The 19,631-nt window shown below is 44.6% G+C and overlaps 1 protein-coding gene across 4 annotated transcripts in view; it reads left to right on the top strand.

Moving 5' to 3' along the window:
- Positions 1-19,631, top strand: part of Hnrnpul1 (heterogeneous nuclear ribonucleoprotein U-like 1) — a 35,108-nt gene that overhangs the window by 2,319 nt on the left and 13,158 nt on the right. For 3 of the 4 annotated variants that reach the window (NM_001360789.1, NM_144922.3, XM_006539856.3), the window contains exons 2-8: positions 2,960-3,085; positions 5,474-5,627; positions 7,529-7,602; positions 8,718-8,857; positions 10,924-11,023; positions 13,010-13,122; positions 19,125-19,391. In NM_001360789.1, coding sequence (NP_001347718.1) covers positions 2,965-3,085; positions 5,474-5,627; positions 7,529-7,602; positions 8,718-8,857; positions 10,924-11,023; positions 13,010-13,122; positions 19,125-19,391 — 969 coding nt within the window. In that variant the 5' untranslated portion in view covers positions 2,960-2,964. Of the gene's footprint in view, positions 1-2,959; positions 3,086-5,473; positions 5,628-7,528; positions 7,603-8,717; positions 8,858-10,923; positions 11,024-13,009; positions 13,123-17,188; positions 17,361-19,124; positions 19,392-19,631 lie in introns of those variants that run through there. The other variant, NM_178089.3, reaches the window with a different exon arrangement.

Genomic DNA, 19,631 nt, shown 5'->3' with positions numbered 1-19,631 from the left:
TGAGAGATTCTAGCCGAGCGGTGAGCTGACAGCTTGGGGTAGCCATGCTAGTCCACCGTTTGGGCTGAGTCTCAAAAGCTGGATTTTCAGGTAGCGGAAGAATGGCCTAGGGTGCAGGTCAGGGAGAATTTTAAGGGTAGAAGATCTTTGATTTTCTTCACGGATGGGATAAGATCTGCTTAGTGCTGGGGGTGGACTGGCACTTTGGACCTACGGGTGTCCAAGGCTGGGAAGAGTCTCCCAAAACATGGACTGAACTCTCCAGTGTGTGCCAGGTGGCCTTTTAGGAGGTAATGAAAGACCAGCAGATTTGGAAACCCCTATCCCCAACTCCTACATTTCCTCGAGGTTACAGGGTCAACCTTGAGGGCAGGTACAACTTGTATGTTTGGTACTGGGAGGTCTAGGCTATCTAGTTGGCTTCCAGAGGAGATTTGGGATCTAAATGGTGACAAGAAAGGACAGAATCTTCTCATGGACAAAGAAACTAGAGGGCCTAGAATTGGAAGGACTCAGGTTAGTACTCTGTGGTTTCTGCTGAGTGGCCTTGCATTCTTAACTATGGGTAGTTTTTGAAACAGGAGTTGTGGGGAATGAGTTGGTAACTCTGGTGGGACCCTTGTGTGTGCCAGGGATCATGTGGCTAGTCTAGCAGGTGTGGGGGAGGGAAGTGTGGAGGGTATGAAAAAGAAAGAAAACCTGTTGCTTTGGCTGGGGGCCTCATGATGAAGCAGAGGGAGTATTCCTTTCCAAGAGAGGGCTCCTGAGTCCCCAGAAATAGTTACTTGTATGCTCAGGGAGATGGGGTGCTCAGGGAATATGGGGGAACTTGATCTGCCCAAAGTGTCTCTAGTTAGGATTGGCATCAAAGAGCAGTCCTTTGAGTAAAGGAGACCCTGGTATGAGAGGGAATTTGGAACCAGACACAGTGGTGTCCAAGACTTAGAGTGTTTTTCTGAGAAGGCACTGTGGAGTTTGGGACTAAACAGTAAAAAGAGAGAAAAAATGAGTCCTCAAAAGAGTCTTGGGATTGGCATTGCTACTCAATTGTTCATAAGAAGTTGGATCCTGTAGAGGGGCCACCCTAGATGTAGAGTGTTAGGGATTACCCTGTGCTGGCAAGTCTTCCATGGACAATTCCCTGCTAAGAAGGGAGGAGTGGCCTGTGAATGTATCCAGAGCTGAGAAACCCTGGCAAGAAAGGCTTGTGAAAGAGCCGAGAGGATGCTGCCCTTAACCTTGCTTCTAGCAAAAGGGTCCTGGGAAAGAGAGTTGGATGCTTCAGAACCAACTGTAGACTTCTTGAAATCAGCAGATCATTGCCCCTCTGAGCCTGGTCTCCTTGTAAAATGGGAATGGTAAGACTGTCCTCCTAGAGTTGATAGTCATGAGATCGTGTGTTTCAAGGGCTTCATACAAGGTTGCCTGTCTTTAGGGGAATGTTGTAGAGAGTAGAAAAGGACCCCAGCCAGCATCATATCCTCTCTAGGGCAGCCTATCCCCTAGTAGGTGAAAGAACATAGGTTTTCTGGGGAAGACATTGTCCTGAGACTGGAGGAGGAAGAATAGTGTGAAGAGGCCTTGTGTTGCAGTTAAGGAGATCCTCTGTCCCTTGACATCGTCATTCCACACACACACACACACACACACACACACACACACCCCAACACCAACAAAATCATCTAAGCGCCTCTTTCAGGTATCCTTCTCTAGTACTTCCTTCATTCTTGGTAAACAGATACTATATACAGCAAGCCACATGACTTCTTGCTTTCCTCCCTTTGGGCTGCACCTGGTTTGTGCCCAGATGTATTTGTCCTCTGAGAAAGAATCCAGTTAACAAGTGGCACAATAGTCTCTTTCCTTGTGGTTCTGCCTCGCTGCTTCTGGCACAGCTTCTAGCAGGGCTCTGGAGGTACCCATCAGCATGCTTACCCCAGGGGCAGAGCTACATACTCTCCGTCCTAAGTTCATAACGTTCTCTCTTTGTTTCCACTGTAATTCTGCTTCTAGGCTTTTCACATGAGACATTATTCTTCCCCAGGAATATTCTCTGATCTCATCACTGAGCCTTTGACTATGTATCCTTTGAGTTGAGGCTTATCTGCTCCTTACTGGATCTTTCTTATCTCTTGGTGCTTCACATAAAGTGTGATATATAATTTTACAGTGTAAGTGTCTGTCTTCCTAAACTGGATGCTTTAGTGGGGCAAGTTAATACTCACGTGCATCCCAAGGTCTGATGTGTATATGACATGCATTCCATAAGTAGTTACTATTGCTGTTAACCCTCTTCATCACTTCCTGATCTGATAGAACACTTTTCCTAACCAGTTCTAGCTCCAGCTATTTGGGGACCTATTCTTAGTAATCCTGGACACCATTATGATCCTGAGGTTTTGTATACTGCGTTGCCTGTGCTAGTGATGCATGCATGAGGCCCTAGACTTAATCTACATCAAAAAGCAGGGGCAGGCAGGAGTGTTTTAAGTCACAGACGAATGGGACTGTTCAGAGAGCTGGTTTTGAAGACTGGGCCCTGAAGTCAACTCTAAGCAATATACTTTAAAGTAGAGACTAGTGTTAACAGCTCAGTGACGTGCCTGGTACGTCCTTAGAGTAGCTTCCATTTCTTTAAGTTTAAGCTCCAGAGTAGAAGCTACTCTAAGGATGTACTGCTCAGAAATCAAGCCAGACTTACTTCTTTGACTCTACTATCTCTTTTAAACTGTAGAACTTCTTCCTCAGTCAGTTTAGTGTATTCAGTTGTGGATCTGTTTGCAGACTTTTGAGACACAGAGGACATAGCCTTAGGAAGCTGGGGACACCTACTACCTAAATAGGTTACCATTTGAAGGTGGACTTCCGACAATCTGAGTGAAGGCCGATGTCTTGGTTACAAAAGTACTTTCAAATGCATTCATCTAACTGATTTTTTTTTCTTTTTTAAAATCTTAAGATGTCATGGACAATATTACCAGACAGAACCAATTCTACGAGACACCAGTCATCAAGCAAGAAAATGAGTCAAGCTATGATAGGAGACCACTAGACATGGAGCCACAGCAGCAAGTATATCACCCAGGTAGGAAGGCTCCCACGCTTGCTCTCTTCTAAGTAAGACCTTGCATCTCGCTCTTGGGTAGTTTTTCTGGCCTTTGTCCTTCTGGCAAGGTTGGTTTGTTTGTTTAGGTTGAGATTTAGGTTTTATTCTGTTTGTAGTTCAGGTTTTTATTTTTGTTTTGTTTTATTTTTGAGATAGCATCCTTACTAGGTTGTTCAAGTTAGCCTTAAACTCAAAAAGGAGCTGGTACTGGCTTTGTATTCCTGGTCCTTCTGCCTCCATTTCCCTCCCAGTTCTGTTTGGTTTTGAAGACAGTAACACAGTCTGGATTTCACTTACCCTTCTAGGTGTTAGTGCTAGCACCCTGGAGAGTTTAGACCTGGGTGCTAAGGCTTTAGCCTTAGAGTCTTACAGTGTGGGAGTGAAAAAGAGCTTTCTGAATTCAGTGTGGTGCTCCCTCTGTTCTGAAGAATAGTGCTCCAGTAAACACTCATTGGAAAGGGGTTCCATAGCCAGACACAGCTGGAAAATGCAGCATAGTTACACTGCCTATTAGGGATTTATTGTTCATTAAAAGTTTAGACAAGGGGGACTTTTGGTATAGCATTGGAAATGTAAATGAGCTAAATACCTAATTAAAAATGGAAAAAAAAAAGTTTAGACAAGTGTGAGATTGAAACAAACCTCATACTGTATATTTAAACTCAGGATCTTTTAAATGTTCCTATATTATTGCAGAACAGCATAGGTTTTTTTTGGGGGGGGGGGTTGTTTTGTTTTTTCGAGACAGGGTTTCTCTGTGTAGCCCTGGCTGTCCTGAAACTCACTCTGTAGACCAGGCTGGCCTCGAACTCAGAAATCCACCTGCCTCAGCTTCCCAAGTGCTGGGATTAGAGACCTGCGCCACCACTGCCCAGAGAGACCGCGTTTTCTATAAGCAGGGAAACATACAGCTTCTCCTCTTCTTATGTGAGGGGGTGACTTGTCTGGTGGCAAAACTGAGGCTAAAAACTCAAGAAACTGGCTAAGAGCAATGTTGTTGATGCATGAGCTTCACTTTTTGCATGTAAATCTGATCATTTAGGGGAAAAGTCCTACTGTTGAAAATGGCTGAGCCATAACTGTTAGTGCTCCATTCCTGGTATGGCGGTAGTTTTAAAAAGAAGTTGATTTCTTTTGAAACAGGGTCTCACTCTAGACCCCAGCTGTTCTAGATCTTGAGATACTCCTGCTTGAGTCTCTCAGATGCCTAGGTTACTCATGTGCATCACCATTCCCAGCTCCGATGCCTCTGCTCGTGAATCTAGTTGATCCTATGTAATGCCATTCTGCTTCATCCACAGAGTAAAATCCCCTGCTGGGTTGGGAGTGTGTGTGTGTGTGTGTGTGTGTGTGTGTAGAGGGGAGGCTTGGGAAACTTTAGATTTGTGTCAGACTCTGTCTTGTGAGGTCAGTTGGCTGGTCATTGTTGTGGTTTTCTGTGTTGGTACCCAGCACCAGTGGCTTCTTCCGAGTCTGGCCTGTGTGTAAGCCATGAAGGCAGCCATCAAAATAACTGAACCCAGTCTCTGCCCTGGAAAACCAGGAGAATTGACTCAGGGATTGGCTCCATGTGCCAAAGCTAGGGAGTAACTTGAAGCAAGCCCTGGGATGAGCAGATATGAGTGAGTCGCATTAGCAGTAGGTGGAGATCTCGGTGCCCACTTAGCACCCTTTCAGAAAGTAGGGCAGCATGAGTCCATAACTTGTTCTTTCTTGGTCATCTATTCACGGATCTGTCTGTCTGGGGCTTTCTCAGGTCCCAGATGTTACCCACCATAGCATCTTGTTCAATATGGTGTGGTGAAGCAGGCTGCAAGAACCCTTCCCACTTGGCCGATTGGGCTTTCTAGAAAGTGACTGGAGCCAGAAGAGTTTGCTGTACTCAGTACTCTTCTGACTTCACTTCTTCCCTCCCTTTGTCAGAGAGAAGCTCAGTAAGAATGAGGTGTACAGATTCTCTGGTAATAGAGGTCGGGGTGGGAGGCACTTTAACTCTTGCTTCTCAGAGTTTACAGGATCTTTATAGTCTCTTGGGGCTCACTCCCTCTCGGTGTAGGCCAAGGTTACTGTCAGCATTCCTGAGCCTTCAGAACCTTAGCCAAAAACTGTTGTTGCACCTTTGGGTCATTTGAGGGATCTGTATTTTGAAGGGCCCCATCTGAAGGAAGGGTGTTACCTGGCCAGCAAACTTGTCACCCACACAGCCTCATATTATTCTGGCCTCCTTGGCTCACTCATAGGCCTCTTAGAGCTCAACCCTTCAGTGTAGTCCCAAGCCTGCCTGCATCAAAAGGAGTAAAGGGGTAGGAGAAGTAAGAACCCAAGGGCTCCCCAGTGCCTTGACCATCCTGATTCGTCTGACAATAGAATTGAAGACAGAAATGAAGCAAGAAGCCCCACCCAGCTTCCTCCCCCCTGAAGCCTCACAGCTCAAGACAGACAGACCACAATTCCAGAATCGAAAGAGGCCCTTTGAAGAGAATCGAGGCCGTGGGTACTTCGAGCACCGAGAGGATCGAAGGTGGGTACATGTGACAACAGCCACTTGTTCTCATAAGTAAGAGCTCAGTGAGTGGGGTGGAGTAGTGGGCTCTCTTCCCTGGTGTTCCTTCCTTACTGGCTGCCAGATTGAACTCTCAAGCTTTGATCCTTCCTCCCGTTCCTCCCTGCTTATTATCTGCAGAGCAAATGCCAGACTTAGATTTTACTTTTAAGATGCCAGTCTACATCTTTAGCCCTTTCCTTACTGCTTCTGGGCTATGCAGTGTCTGTTCTGATGGATTGGGTTTTTTGTTTCTTGTTTTTCCTTTAAGACAAGGTCTTCACTATGTAATTCTAATTGGCCTGAAACTTGCTATGTCTACCAGGCTAGCCTTAAACTCATAAAAATACTCTTGCTTCAGCCTTACTCCTGGCTAGTGCCTGATTCTTTGGCCAGTCTGTGTCCCTTAATTTGAATGCTACTTCCTGACCTTCCCCAGAACAGCCCCTCCTGCCCAGTCACTCCTCATCCAGTCAGCATTCATGAGATGCCTTCCCTGGTACTGAATCCTGAGGATACTGAAGCACAGTGCACAGTGGGCTTGCCTTCTGCTTTCTGGTGTAGGGTTGGGGTAGACTCTTACCACAAGTAAATCACAAGTTCATAGAGTGAGCAAGATCGAAGTTTTGGGAGCTCACTAGGAATTGCCGCTTCTCTGGCCATTCTCCTTAGGACAAGCCCTCCCCTTCCTTTCCCTCTAGGCCCTACCCTACTCCTTCCTACTTCCCACCTTTGGCTCCTGTCCACAACCTTTTCCACTCATGGAGTCTAGGAATAAGTAGTCCTGTGATTCATTCACGTAGCATATTTAATTTCCTACCTGGTGGAGTCTATCTCTAAATAATCTATGTAAGAAAAGGACTAGGGGCCTGGGTATAACTCAGTGGAGCCCTTGCACATTTTAGGTTCTGGGTTCTACCTCTACCATGGCAGAAGAAAAGAAAGAATGTGGCTCTCATGAGACAGTAACTAAGATTAGGACAAGGAACCTACGTCAGATGGACTTGTTCCTCCTCCCACACAGCAAAGCAGAGGCCAGGAGCTGCTTGCTGGTGGCAAGCAGAGGAGAGATAAGAGCTCCCGTTTGGAACTGTCAGGGAAAGTTTGCTAGGATACACTTCAGATGACTTTAACTTCCGCACTCAGGAGGCAAATCTCTGTGTCTTCAAGCCAGCCAAGGTTAGGTTGAGAAGCCCTGTCTTTAAAAACAAACAAACAAATCCTGGACCAGTAGGGCTAGAAGGGGACTTCCCTAAAGGGTCACGTGCTGTAAAGAGTGTCAGCAACATCCAAGCTGAGTGCCAGGTGTTGGGCTCAACCTTTGTCTGTTACTCCTGTATAGCAGAAATCAATGAGTTAACAAAATTCTTGTCTTTTCTTTTTTTTTTTAAAGTGCTGTAGAAAGATACCTTGTTCATAATTAAGGACACTTTAAAAGAGAGCAAGAGGCTGAAAAAGTGGGTCATTTCATATCCTTTCAGATAGAGGATTTTAAGAAGCCTAATACATGGGTACATTTCGGTTACTGCAGTTTGTCCAGACCCTTGCCGTTAATGTTCCAACTTGAGTTCTGTGGCCTCCCCTGAGCACTCACTCAGTGAGGGCAGCAGTTCACAGAGTGCAGAGAGTCTTAGGCTGTGAGAAAGGAAAGCCTGAAAAGGCTCCTTGAATGATTCTATTGCCCTTCTTTAACAGAGTAGTCCCTTTGTCCTTTTTATATGCTGAGAGCTAATGCTCACTGCCCTCGGCAAGGATTTGGTAACCCTGGGAAGAAATGGTGCTCCAGAAAGCTGTTGGGAGTCAGTTGTAAATCTCCGCAGAAACTTTATTCATTTGCACTCCTCCATCTGTTACATGACTGACCCCTCTTTCCAACCCAGGGGCCGCTCTCCTCAGCCTCCTGCTGAAGAGGATGAAGATGACTTTGATGATACACTTGTGGCCATTGACACATGTGAGTGCTGAAAGGACCCCTCTGAGTCTGCCTTCTTCTGACCTCTGTCATCCCTTCCTAGCACTATCTAGAGCGAGCCCAGCAATGCTCCAGAGCCAGGGCACTGGTGTGGAGACAGGCCTACTCCTGTGTTAGCTGTGGGGCCCTAGGCAAGCCGTTCTGCTTCTCCTTGCTTCTTTACAAAGGAAAGTAATGCTGCCTCCCTACCTCCAGATGTCCAGCACGACTCCCAAGACAAGGTTGCAAAAGAAATATGAAAACCTGTGCTGCGCTGTGCACAGGGGGCTTGTCTCTAGTCAGGGGAATCTGAGTGCTGCTGGAGAAACTTAACTCTTTGACATCCAGCTCGCCAATTTCCATTAGCTGCTCACGTTCCTAGTGAAACCTATGCCACTTTGTCCTTTGAGACACTGGCCTGTTATCTGTCCTCCAGCACATGAGTGTCTTTGCCTTGACTGTACATCTAACCACCCAGGGATAATTATGGAGGTCCTCGACTACTGAAGTCAGTCTACGGTAGAGCTATTGAGTCTGTTTTCACATATACCCAGAAGTCTACTTTGGCTCTTAAGAACAGTGTATTTTATTAACACATCAAATGTTTCTTTAGGTAGCTCATGTTTATAGATTGCTGGCTGTGTGTTTTGGTGAGAGATGAAGACAGACAATTTCTCTTCTCTCAAAAACTACTAAGACAGCTAACCATTTCTGAAAGTGTTGGGTAGCAGTGGTCCACAAGCCAACACTAAATGCTAATGTATTGACAGTGAATTTCAGCCTGCCAAGAAATGAGAGCACCTTGTGGGCAGGATGGTCAAGAAAGGATTCCCTAAAGTTGTGGCTGGCACTTTCTGAATGCCAGGTGTGGGTCAGGTCAGATATTCATACCAGAGCTGGGAACAGAAATCTGCTCTTAAGCAGTCAGCACTGAGGGTGCTAGGGTACTCAGTATCCTGAAATCTCAGTTTGAAGGCTATTAAACCTCTAGCTAGGTTGTGACACATTACCTTCAAAGGTATTTACTACAGTTTCTAAGGGATTTCTGAAGCTTATCCTTAAACCCCACACATCAGCCAATTGTCTGGGTTTTTTTTTTTTTTTTTTTTTCTTCACAGATAACTGTGACCTGCACTTCAAAGTGGCCCGAGACCGGAGTAGTGGCTATCCATTGACGATTGAGGGCTTTGCATACCTGTGGTCAGGAGCCCGTGCCAGCTATGGGGTCAGAAGAGGGCGTGTGTGTTTTGAAATGAAGGTGAGTGGGAGAGATAGGCACGAAAGACAGAAATCAAGTCTATCCTTTGTAGTAGCCTGTCACCAGCCAGCCACCTTGATCAAAGCTGTGACTGCAAGTGATTGGTTTGAACTTAGACGATGTTCAAGCAGACAAAAGTATGATGAACTGTCATGGTCTGTCTCAGAAAAGTAGGACAATTCTTTTCTGTGGTGAGATTTGCGGCAGGTAGTACAGAGCCTAACAGTGATGTTTGTGAAATGGGCAAAGGGGTTGTCTCAAAGAACAGACTCTAGGGAGATGGCTTAGCAAGTCAGGGCATTTGCAGCCACAGCTGACAACCTGCATTCAGTCTTCTTAGCCACATGGTGGAAAGAGAGGATCAATTCCTGAAAGTTGTTCTCTTGACAAGCATACAGCTATGCATAACTATGTAAGTGTAGCTCAAAAAAAGAGTGAGCTCAGCTACCACTGCTTTAAAGGAAAGCTGGAAGGAAGCTGGGTGAAGAGCTGCCCATATTGCCCATTACCAGATAGAGTTCCATGTCAGGGTATGAAAACAGTGCATGTTTGTGTGAAGCAAGAATTCAGTTTGCAGGGTGTAGAATTAAAAGACAGAAGTTGCTAGTGTGTCCTTTCTGTGAGCCCCTCCTCCCCAAGGTCACATATATGTTAAACAGTTTTGGGCTGGGGGTATAGTGCTTGGGGGAAGTGCATGTTTAAGGAAGTAAGTCCCCAGCATTAGGGATAAAAATGCTTGTGTGTTCTTTGTATATCCAAACTTATTTATGATAGTATCTATAGAGTCCTTCACACACAGCCAGTGCTGAGCGTTTCATGGGGATTATCACCATTAATCCACAGTGTTAACATGAAATAAATATTCTGACACCCCAGCCTCAAGGTGCAGTGGGCACAGGTTCATTTTACTGACTGGCACCATCAACTGAGGACAAAGTAGTTAAAGTACCAGTTAAAGAAATGCTGTCAGCCGGGCGTGGTGGCGCACGCCTTTAATCTCAGCACTTGGGAGGCAGAGGCAGGCCAATTTCTGAGTTCAAGGTCAGCCTGGTCTACAAAGTGAGTTCCAGGACAGCCAGGGCTACACAGGGAAACCCTGTCTTGAAAAACCAAAAGAAAAAAGAAATACGTCAAATTGTATGGCCTTGTTATTTCATAGATAATAGATATATGAAAAGTGACTAAAAGTCAGTAGAATGTGGTATCTTCCTAAGGCTACAAACCAGTTCTAGTAGATATAGATAACAGGTAGCCATCATGATGTAATTAGATCCCACATGGAATTAAAAAGCAGACAGTGTCCTGTGCTGTATTCCTATCTTTTCCATTTAAAGGAAATTTTGGGGAGAGCACGGCAACACAGGTATTAAGGATGCTTTCATTCCCCACTTTTGTTACTTGCTGCTTCTGTTAATTTCTGTGGTGCTTCAACATTTTTCCATACTCTTACCTTAGTCTTGCCTCTTCCTTTTAATTTGTTTTGTGGTGGCCTGATTGTACCATAATGTACCTGGTTCCTTATTGATTCTTCCTGGCTTTATAAAAAGAATGCTGTGTCCAGTGTCCTTTTAAGCTTACATTGACATACTTGAACCCCTGGGATGATCTGAGGTACTGCATACAAAGCACTTAACTCTCATGTGCACTTAAACTCTCATGTTTGTATGGTGCCTGCTATGCAAGTGCTTTCTTCAGGGAAAGTTCATTTCCCCTGCCACAAGTATTGAAACTGCAAAGGGGAGTTGTATCTGGGAGGCCCTGCCATCACAAAAGGCTCTTGGGAGCGACTTGAGCTCCTGTTCTAGCAACCAAGTCATCTTTATATCTGTCTATCCATCCATCCTATCTAGGCAAGATCTCACTGGCCTAGGCTGCCCTCAGCCTCACTGTGTAACTTAAGCTGGCCTCAACTCATGGCAATCTTCCTCAGTGCTGAGATTAAGGGCATGGACCACCATTCCAGCTCCATCACTGTTAATTGCCTGATACACTAACTTCCTACATTGCCTCATAACCCACCAGCTTTAAGAGAATTGATCCTGAGCATTCTTGTGTTCTGTCGTCAGATCAATGAGGAAATCTCCGTGAAGCATCTTCCATCTACAGAGCCCGACCCCCACGTTGTCCGTATTGGCTGGTCCTTGGACTCTTGCAGCACTCAGCTAGGTAAGACTGTCAGCCAGGCAGTCCTCACTAAAGAGTGATAGCCCCTGACTCTGGATTCTCAGGACTCCTAAGCTGCTCTTAACAGTATTGATTCAACACACACCTACTGGGGGTGGGGGGTGGGGGGGCAGGTGCACCTGTTAATTTTGTGTTACTGCCTGGCTTTAGGCAGACTAAATTCAACTGAAACCTATCGGAAACAACTCTTTTGGGTTTTTTTTCCCCCAGAGTTAATTCTTCAACGTTGTCTTTTACCAGAGAGTCCAAAGTTCAACTGTTCCCTTTATTTGAAACCATTTCTACCCTCACACCATACTGAAATAAACGTGTAAACCCTGCTCTTTATAATTTTCTGTCCAGAGTAGAACCTAGAATGAAAGTGGAAGAAGCAGGGGCTGCCAGGCTCAGTGACTGTCTTTTGCACATTGCTTTTGGTTTTTATGCATGCTCAAAAGGGATCATGTTGTGAACTTTTATGTACTCTGGTTTCTTTTAATATATAATGGGCCAAATTTTGGAAATAAGTATGGTTTCTTGGCCAGTGCATAATTTTCCATTGTGTAGCAATTTCCATTTTTTTTTTTCTGTTGTAAGTGCTGGGAGTAGAGCCCAGGGCCTCACAAAAGCTAGGCAGTCAGTTGCTCTGCCACGGACCACACATCCCAACCCTATTGTATTTATTTAACAGGTTTCCTTTTGTGGCTTGTTTAAATTAATTTCATGGTTTTGCTTGAGTTCCTATTCTTGTAATTACTTCACTACTTTAGAAAATCCTTAAAGTAGTATGTGAGGTTAATCCTCAGCATCACACCCAGAATGATACAGCAGGTCAAAGGCTGGGCAGGACTGGTGAGGGCTCAGCCAGGAAGAGCACTTGGTACGCAGGCCTGAGGAAGACCTGTGTCAGTAAAAATGGAAGAAGAGAACTAACTCTGCAAGCTTGTCATCCGACCTCTCTGTGCATGCCTACCCTCACAAAATAACTGCTGCTTTTTATTTTTATATGTAGTAGCATTCTTTTAAGAATCATGGGTCCAGGGCAGCACTGGCTGTTCTTCCAGAGGACCAAGGTTCAATTCCCAGCACCCACGTGTCAGCTCACAACTGTCTGTAATTCTAGTTTTAGGGGATCTGGCACCTTACAGTCATACATACAGGAAAAACCCCAGTGTACATAAAAAAAAAATTTTTTTTTTTAAAAGAATCATTTGCATCCTTAAAACAAACAAATAAAGTGTTTGCTGTTCTTACAGAGGACACAGGTTTGGTTTCCAGCCTCTGCACCAGGTAGCTCACAAACACCTATAACCTAGAGTTTGAGAAGATCAGGTGCCCTCCAGCTTCCAGGCACCTGTAACCAGAAGGCGCACATAATTCAGGCAGGCACACGTACACATAGGTCAAAATGTCTAAAAGTCTTTAAACAGTTCAGGAGTGGTGGCACACACTTGGAATCCCAGCTCCTGGGGTGTGGAGGCAGAAAGATGATAAGAGTTTGAAGATAGACCTGGCTCTTTAATGAGTTTGAAGCTACCTGGGGCAATGTGAGACCCAATCTCAGCAAAATATAAAGAAAAAGAATCATAGATCAGAGCCAGGGGCAATGATAAATTCCTCAGTCCTGGCTATAACCAAGGAGGTTGAGAATGTTAGGCCAGCCTGAGCATTCTGCAAGACCTAGTCTAAAAATACAGGCCATCTCATTTTATCTTTTTCTTAGTTTTGAAATACTAAATACTGTGGCCAGGCATGGTGTCATATACCTTTAATCCCAGTACTTGGGAGGCAGAGGCAGGTGGACTTCTGTTAGTTTGAGGCCTGCCCGGTCTACAAAGTGAGTTCCGGCCAACAAGGCCTACATAGTGAGACTTGTCTCAAAACAACACAGTAAAGAAAATGACTTTGTCTTCAGATTTAAAGTATATGGCAGCTTGAAGGTGTTAAGTCAGTCCATCAAAGATTTAACCTGCCTGTGCCTTCCTTCAGGTGAAGAGCCTTTTTCCTATGGTTATGGAGGCACAGGGAAGAAGTCTACCAATAGCCGCTTTGAAAACTACGGAGACAAATTTGCTGAGAACGATGTGATTGGCTGCTTTGCGGTGAGTGCTGGCAGCCTGTGGGAATTGGCAGGCCAGGTGCCTGACTGTAGACTTTTTTAGGATACCTGTATCCTTTGTCTACGTTCATTCAGCCACTATCTCCATGTGTTATTGTCTCTTCTATAGGTTGATAGTGTCTCCTCCAGACTAGGGATTACTGATTCGTGTGAGATTCTGCCATCCTTGTCATTATGTAGAACTGACTGATGGTATCATGAAAATTTGGGGACTTAAGTCTACACAACTCCCTGTCTGTGGTTGCCACAGTGACTTTTCTAATCAAACTTAGGAAACAACCACTGTGCTTTCAAAAGGCATTGTGTTAGCTTTTGGCCCCCATTGGCCACCTTATCTTCCAAACTTTTTTTTTTTAACCTGACCGTAGTTGAGCTGACATCCCATCGTGCACTGCCTTCTAGACTAGCAGAAGCCTAAGGTAGAGGGGGCCTGTGCTGCCGCATTAGTTCTGTAGAACAGTGAGCAGCAATCACTGGCTCTGGGGCCAGACTTGCTGAGCTCAGTTCTTGCTCTGAGGCTCACAGCCCCAGACAACTTCCCTGTCAGGCTCCTTTATACCTCGCCCTTACCTCTTTTGTTCTCACCCTTTACAAGCACTTAGAATGTTAGGTGGCACATAGTAGCACCCCTTCGTACAGTTAGTGTTGGTGATTACAATCAGCCATGCAGACTGTCATGAGGTCCAAGGGATTCATCCTCGGGCTCTTCTCTTCTGCCCCTACTTGTTCACATAACTCCTTTTTTAAAAGTTCCTTTTTTTTTTTTAACTTGGAAAATGACTTCAAACTTGAGACACTGGGGGAGCAGCTCAGCTGATAGAGTGCTTGTTGAGTACACAGTGCCCTGGGTTTGGTCTTTGTTGTCACATGAGACTGGCTACAGAGACAACTATAAGCCTAACTCTCAGAAAGTAGAGACAGGAGGGTCGGAACTTCAAGGACATTCTCGGTTACATAGTTTAAGATTAGCCTAGGCTATGTGAAACTCAAAAAAACAAATCAATAAAATTTTTTTAAAAGAAAGTAGCAACACAAAGGACCACACCAACCCCTCAAAAAAACTTTAGAAAAATAAGAATAAAGAATCTTCAGTACCTTTACCACATTTGCTTCGTGTGTGTGTGTGTGTGTGTGTGTGTGTGTGTGTGTGTGTGTGTGTGTGTTTCTTTTTTATATTTGGCTCATTTAAGAGAAGACTATATTATCTCCTATCCCTGATATTTCATATATATATATGTATTTGTGTATATATATTTATATATATGCCTACCATCTTAGAGTATGTTTATCATATGAGATTGGTACACCACTGCCATATATGTAGCTTCCATCAACTCACATTTAAGTATGTCAGTTGTCCTAGTAATTGAGTTTTGATTCTGGAGCTGGCCAGGAATATGATGTTTTGTGTTGTCCTGTCTTGGTCTTATAGTCTGAAACAGATTCCTGGCCTTCCTGTTTATTTTATGACCTTTGTATGTGTGAGTAAATGGGGCACTGGTCTGGAACTCATTTATGATGGGGGTGGGGTGTATTTGTTTAAGGCAGGGTCTAACACTATCTGACCTAGAGCTTGCTATATAGACTAGGGTGGCCTCTAAAAGATCCACCTGCCTCTACATCCCCATGTTTTTAATCCCAGGGATTAAACGTGTCCACCACTGTACTTTGCTTTTCTAATAAAACTTTTTTTTTTTTTAATAAAAATTGCTTTGCTTGTATTCTATAGTCTTGAAATCTTTTGGAGAAGGGTTAAGGCAGGGTTTCTCTGAATAGCCCTGGCTATCCTGGAACTCACTTTGTAGACAAGGCAGGCTTTAAACTCAAAGATCTGCCTGCCTCTGCCTTCCAAGAGCTGGGATTAAAGGTGTGTGTCACTGCCTGGCTTTAGTCTTGAAATCTTACAGTTTAATTTAATTTAATTAGTTTAATTTAATAGTATATCCTGACAAATGTTCAATGTCTACACAAGTGATATAGCACTAACTCAGAAGCATTTTTAAAATATTTATATAATTTAAAAAGAAAGACAAGGACTCTAAATCGAGTGCCTTTTACCTCCACCCATTGCAGCTGCACACAGGAGCCTCCTGCTTGAGGGCTTCTGTATCTTAGTGTATCTTACGATCTTATTTGTAGGACTACAGAAGCCTAAAGATACATTTTGTTTTTTGATCGTTTGGGGCTTATTGTGTGTGTGTTGTCTGTAGTCATTGTGTTTCACAGCCATAGTCAGGGGAGCTTCCCTCATCTTCCTTTGTGGCCATCAGTGGATTCTGTGTGTTAAGGTTTATCAGCTGGCACACAGGTACCAGAGTACCCTCCTCTGGAAGCTAGGCTTCCTGTTACACCCTGCCTTCACTGTTGTTTGCTGGTAGACATGGAGATAATGCCAAAGGAAATACTGGCCATTTTTGCAACTTGCCAGGGTTACTCAGACAGTTTTGTGGCCCTGCATGTGGACCCTCCCCCACAGGATCAGCTTTTGCTGTACTTACACGAACCCTTTAACCTAGATCTGCATTCTCGGGAACTGTATATGTAATATTTCTTTCTAAGTTAACTTGTGGTTATAAGGTAGGTGTGGCAGATGGTAAGCATATGCATGTGAGCATTTTTCTGTGTGTATATGTGTAGAAGCCAGAGACTGATGGTAGGTGTCTGTCTTCCTCGGTTGTGTTCCACTTTTTGTCTTTCTTTTTTTCTTTTTTTTTAAGGCAAGGGTTTCACTGTGTAGTCTAGGTTGGCCCTGCCTCTGTCTCCCAAGTACTGGAATTAAAAGCATATGCCAACAAACCTGCCAATCCACCTTACTTTTTTGAGACAGATCAGTCTCTCATTGAACCTGGAACTCATCACTCTGGCAAAGCTAGGCGATCAGCAAGCTCTAGAGATCTTGCTGTCTCGTCCTCGGCTCTCAGAGGTTACAGGAGCATGCCATCACGCCTGCTGCCCGCCTGGGCCTGAGTATGCAAACTTCGGGCCTCGAGCTTCATGGGTAGCACTTTACTTGCTAACGTGTCAGCTCTGTATTTTCAAATGCTGATGACTAGCTAACCATACATAGGGTTGTACTTTTAAGAAGTTGAAGTTGATGGTGTAAAATTGGCTTTTATTGTGTGTCAGATTATTTCCATTTAGTTAAAAGATTTCAAGGGAGTTTTTGTTGCTTTTAACTGTTTTTCAAGTTTTTTGTTTTTTGGGGTTTGTTGTTGTTGTTGTTTGTTTGTTTGTTTGTTTCGAGACAGGGTTTCTCTGTGTATCCCTGGTTGTCCTGGAACTCACTCTGTAGACCAGGCTGGCCTCGAACTCAGAAATCTGCCTGCCTCTGCCTCCCAAGTGCTGGGATTAAAGGAGTGCATCACCACGCCCGGCTTGGTTTTTTTGTTTTTTTAAGATTTGTCTTTTATGTGTATGAGTGGTCTCACATGAATGTATATGTGCACTGTGTGTGTGCTTGGCATTCCCTCGAGGTCGGAAGAGAGTCACCTGGAACTGGAGTCACAGGAATTTGTAAGATGCTGCATGATTGCTGGGAACTGAGCCTGTGTTCTGTAAGAGCTGCAAGTACTCTTAACCACGGAATCATGTTTCTGGGCCCAGATTTATTTTATTTCATATATATGAGTGTTTGGCCTTTGTGTATGTCTGTACATCTTGTGCATACATGTGGTGCCTATGGAGGCCAGAAGAGGGCATCGGATCCTCTGGAACTCAAGTTTGTAGCTGCCATGTAAGTACAGGGAACTGAACCCAGGTCAGTATAGGTCACCCAGGTCCTCTTGTTTTTCTTTTCTTTTCCTTTTCCTTTTCCTTTCCTTTTCTTTTTTTTTTTTTTTTTTTTTTTTTTTGTCTTGAGACAGGGTCTCACTACATAGCCCCAGCTAGCCTGTGTAGACCAGTATGCCTCACACTCACAGAGATCTATCAGCTCTGCCTTCCAAGTGCTAGCATGAAAAGCTTACACACCACATCCAGTCTGGTTTTTGAGACATGATCTCAAACTCACTTTGTAGCTGAAGATGACCTTGCTTTCCTCTCCCTCTCAGGTACTGGAATTGCAGGTGTGAGCCATTATACCAGCAAGGAGCTTTCTCTTGAAAAGTTTACACACTCGTGGCTATGAACATGTCTTTTCCTGTGCATCTTTCTTTCCCTTAACATCCATACTTAAACTTGTAGTCAAACTTTTTGAATAAAATGTAGCTCTGCTTAAAGAAAGATTCCACATCCGATTTCTTTTTATCAGAGGTTATCATAACTTTGAAGAGGGTTCCTAGCAGGGGTTTGGAGGGGCATAAAAGTCAGTATCTGGGGAAACAACATATCTGTATCAGATCTCCTCAACTGGCAAAGACAAAGGACCAAGTAGAGAGCAGAAGGTGCACCTCAACAATAAGAGGTAGAGCTGCTGCAGCCTAGAGGACAGCAGAGGTGCTGCCCACAGCCTTGCCTTGCACAGATGGCTGTGCGGGTGCCCTTGTTAGCTGTGGGTGCTGCTCTCTTTATACTGTGGTGGTTCTTCTTCTAATAAAGCTGGTGCCCAGAGCAGGTGACCCCTTAAGTATTCATTTCCATACCAGAGCAAAAGTGCCTAGAACCACTTGTCTCTACATGGGAAGAAAATGGCAGATACTGTTCTCCGTGCAGAATTCTGTTGGGCTTGTGTTGGTGTGTTTGCTGAGCATGGTCATTACCTGTGATGTCTAAGGTATTACTGGCATGAAGGATGCTGATAGAGGACTGAGGAGCTCCTCAGAAAAAGACACCTCCAGCACTCCTTGAAGGGCAAACTTGGATGTGTCAGTCTCGGAAAGGATTCTACACCCTGTACCTCTTGTCAGAAACTAGAACTTGTGCTCTGTTGAGGCTGCTGCCTCATCCTGAGTTTTGAAGCTTACCTGTATTGCCCTCTTCACCACACCTACGGTGGTCTTTCTGGAGCAGCTTTGGCCAAGCTCTGCTCCTCACTTTAAAACAAGTCAGTGCTCTGCTTCATTGCCAGCAATGATCCTAAACTATCTGTAGTTCGAGGCTGACCTCGAACTTATAGAGATCCTTCTACCTCTGTCTCCCAAGTGTTGAGATTAAAGGTGTGTACCACCACCATCTGGCCTTTTTTTTTTTTCCCTATATAGAAACAAGATAAAATAATTTGCTTTAGGTCATAAAATATGATCCACTATAACTTCAGAAACTCAGTAAACAATTGAATGAATGAATCCTTGCATGCATGTCTGAGATTACTTTTCTCTTGCCTTTTGTGTGTCAAGGCATCTGACCTGTATTTTCTTACTACAAGGTTTGTGCACGTGGCTCTTTTCCATGTATTAGTCAGGACCTAACTTAAAAATTCCTTTCAAGAAACCCAGGAGTATTTTTACTGAATTACAATATTGAGACTCCTTGTTTGATTCTCCATTGACCCCTGAATTCCATGGGATCCATATCAGCAGACATGTACCAGGACGAGTGTGAGCACTCTAGGAATGTGTATTGAATAAACAAGAGGATACACTTGTTTGTATCCTCTTGTAGTCCTTGTATAGAGCTGCACTCGGCTGTTAAAAGTGCCTGCTCTGGCGGCTTTTATCTGTTCCCTGTCGGTTTTGGGGACAAGGCCAGATTACCTTTATCTTTAAAGCCTCAGCCTAAGCACAAGACTCAAAGATGTTACCAGCTTCCAGATCTTGAGTAAAAAGGGTTTAGGTAAAATGTTTCTGGGCTTTTCCTGCTGGCTGCCTAACTTGTGTATATACCAAGAGAAAATGAATGCCTGGGATCCAGAAAAATGGCCATTTTACTCCCTGTATTGATTCTCACACTTGTGGCTCTTGGTGGCTTTAACTAAGTTTCCAGTTAGTGTTTCTTAAGACAAGATTTCATGGGGCCTGGTCTGGTGTGAAATTCGCGTTCCTTCTGCCTCAGCCTTCCAGAAAGTGCTATTATGGACCCCAGCAGCTTACCCTCGGCTTTCTCTCCTAGGACTTTGAATGTGGAAATGATGTGGAGCTTTCTTTTACCAAGAATGGCAAGTGGATGGGCATTGCCTTCCGAATCCAGAAAGAGGCCTTAGGGGGTCAGGCCCTCTATCCTCATGTCCTGGTGAAGAATTGTGCTGTGGAATTTAACTTTGGGCAGAGAGCGGAGCCCTACTGCTCTGTCCTCCCAGGGTTCACATTCATCCAGCACCTCCCCCTCAGTGAGCGGATACGGGGCACCATTGGGCCAAAGAGCAAAGCAGAGTGTGAGGTAAGTGGGACCAGAGGGCCACTGAGTCCTCCTAAGCCACCCAAGGCAGAGAGGAGCACTGAGTAGCTGTACTTGGGAAAGGAACGGAAGCTTGGGTAAACTTGGCTGTGCAGCTGCTTTGAGTGTGAAGTTCCCAAGGAAAGTGACCACACTACTCTTGGGCGAGGCCTGACTTGACTGTAGGGGAAAGAGGCTCATAGCAGTGCAGGACAGCAGTGCACTCTGCTCCCAGGGTTCTTG

Source organism: Mus musculus, chromosome 7 (genome assembly GCF_000001635.26).
Source record: "Mus musculus strain C57BL/6J chromosome 7, GRCm38.p6 C57BL/6J".
Classification (NCBI taxonomy): Eukaryota; Metazoa; Chordata; class Mammalia; order Rodentia; family Muridae; genus Mus; species Mus musculus.
The sequence above is the reverse complement of the archived record's forward strand: the minus strand, read 5'-3'. Positions and strand labels throughout refer to the sequence as shown.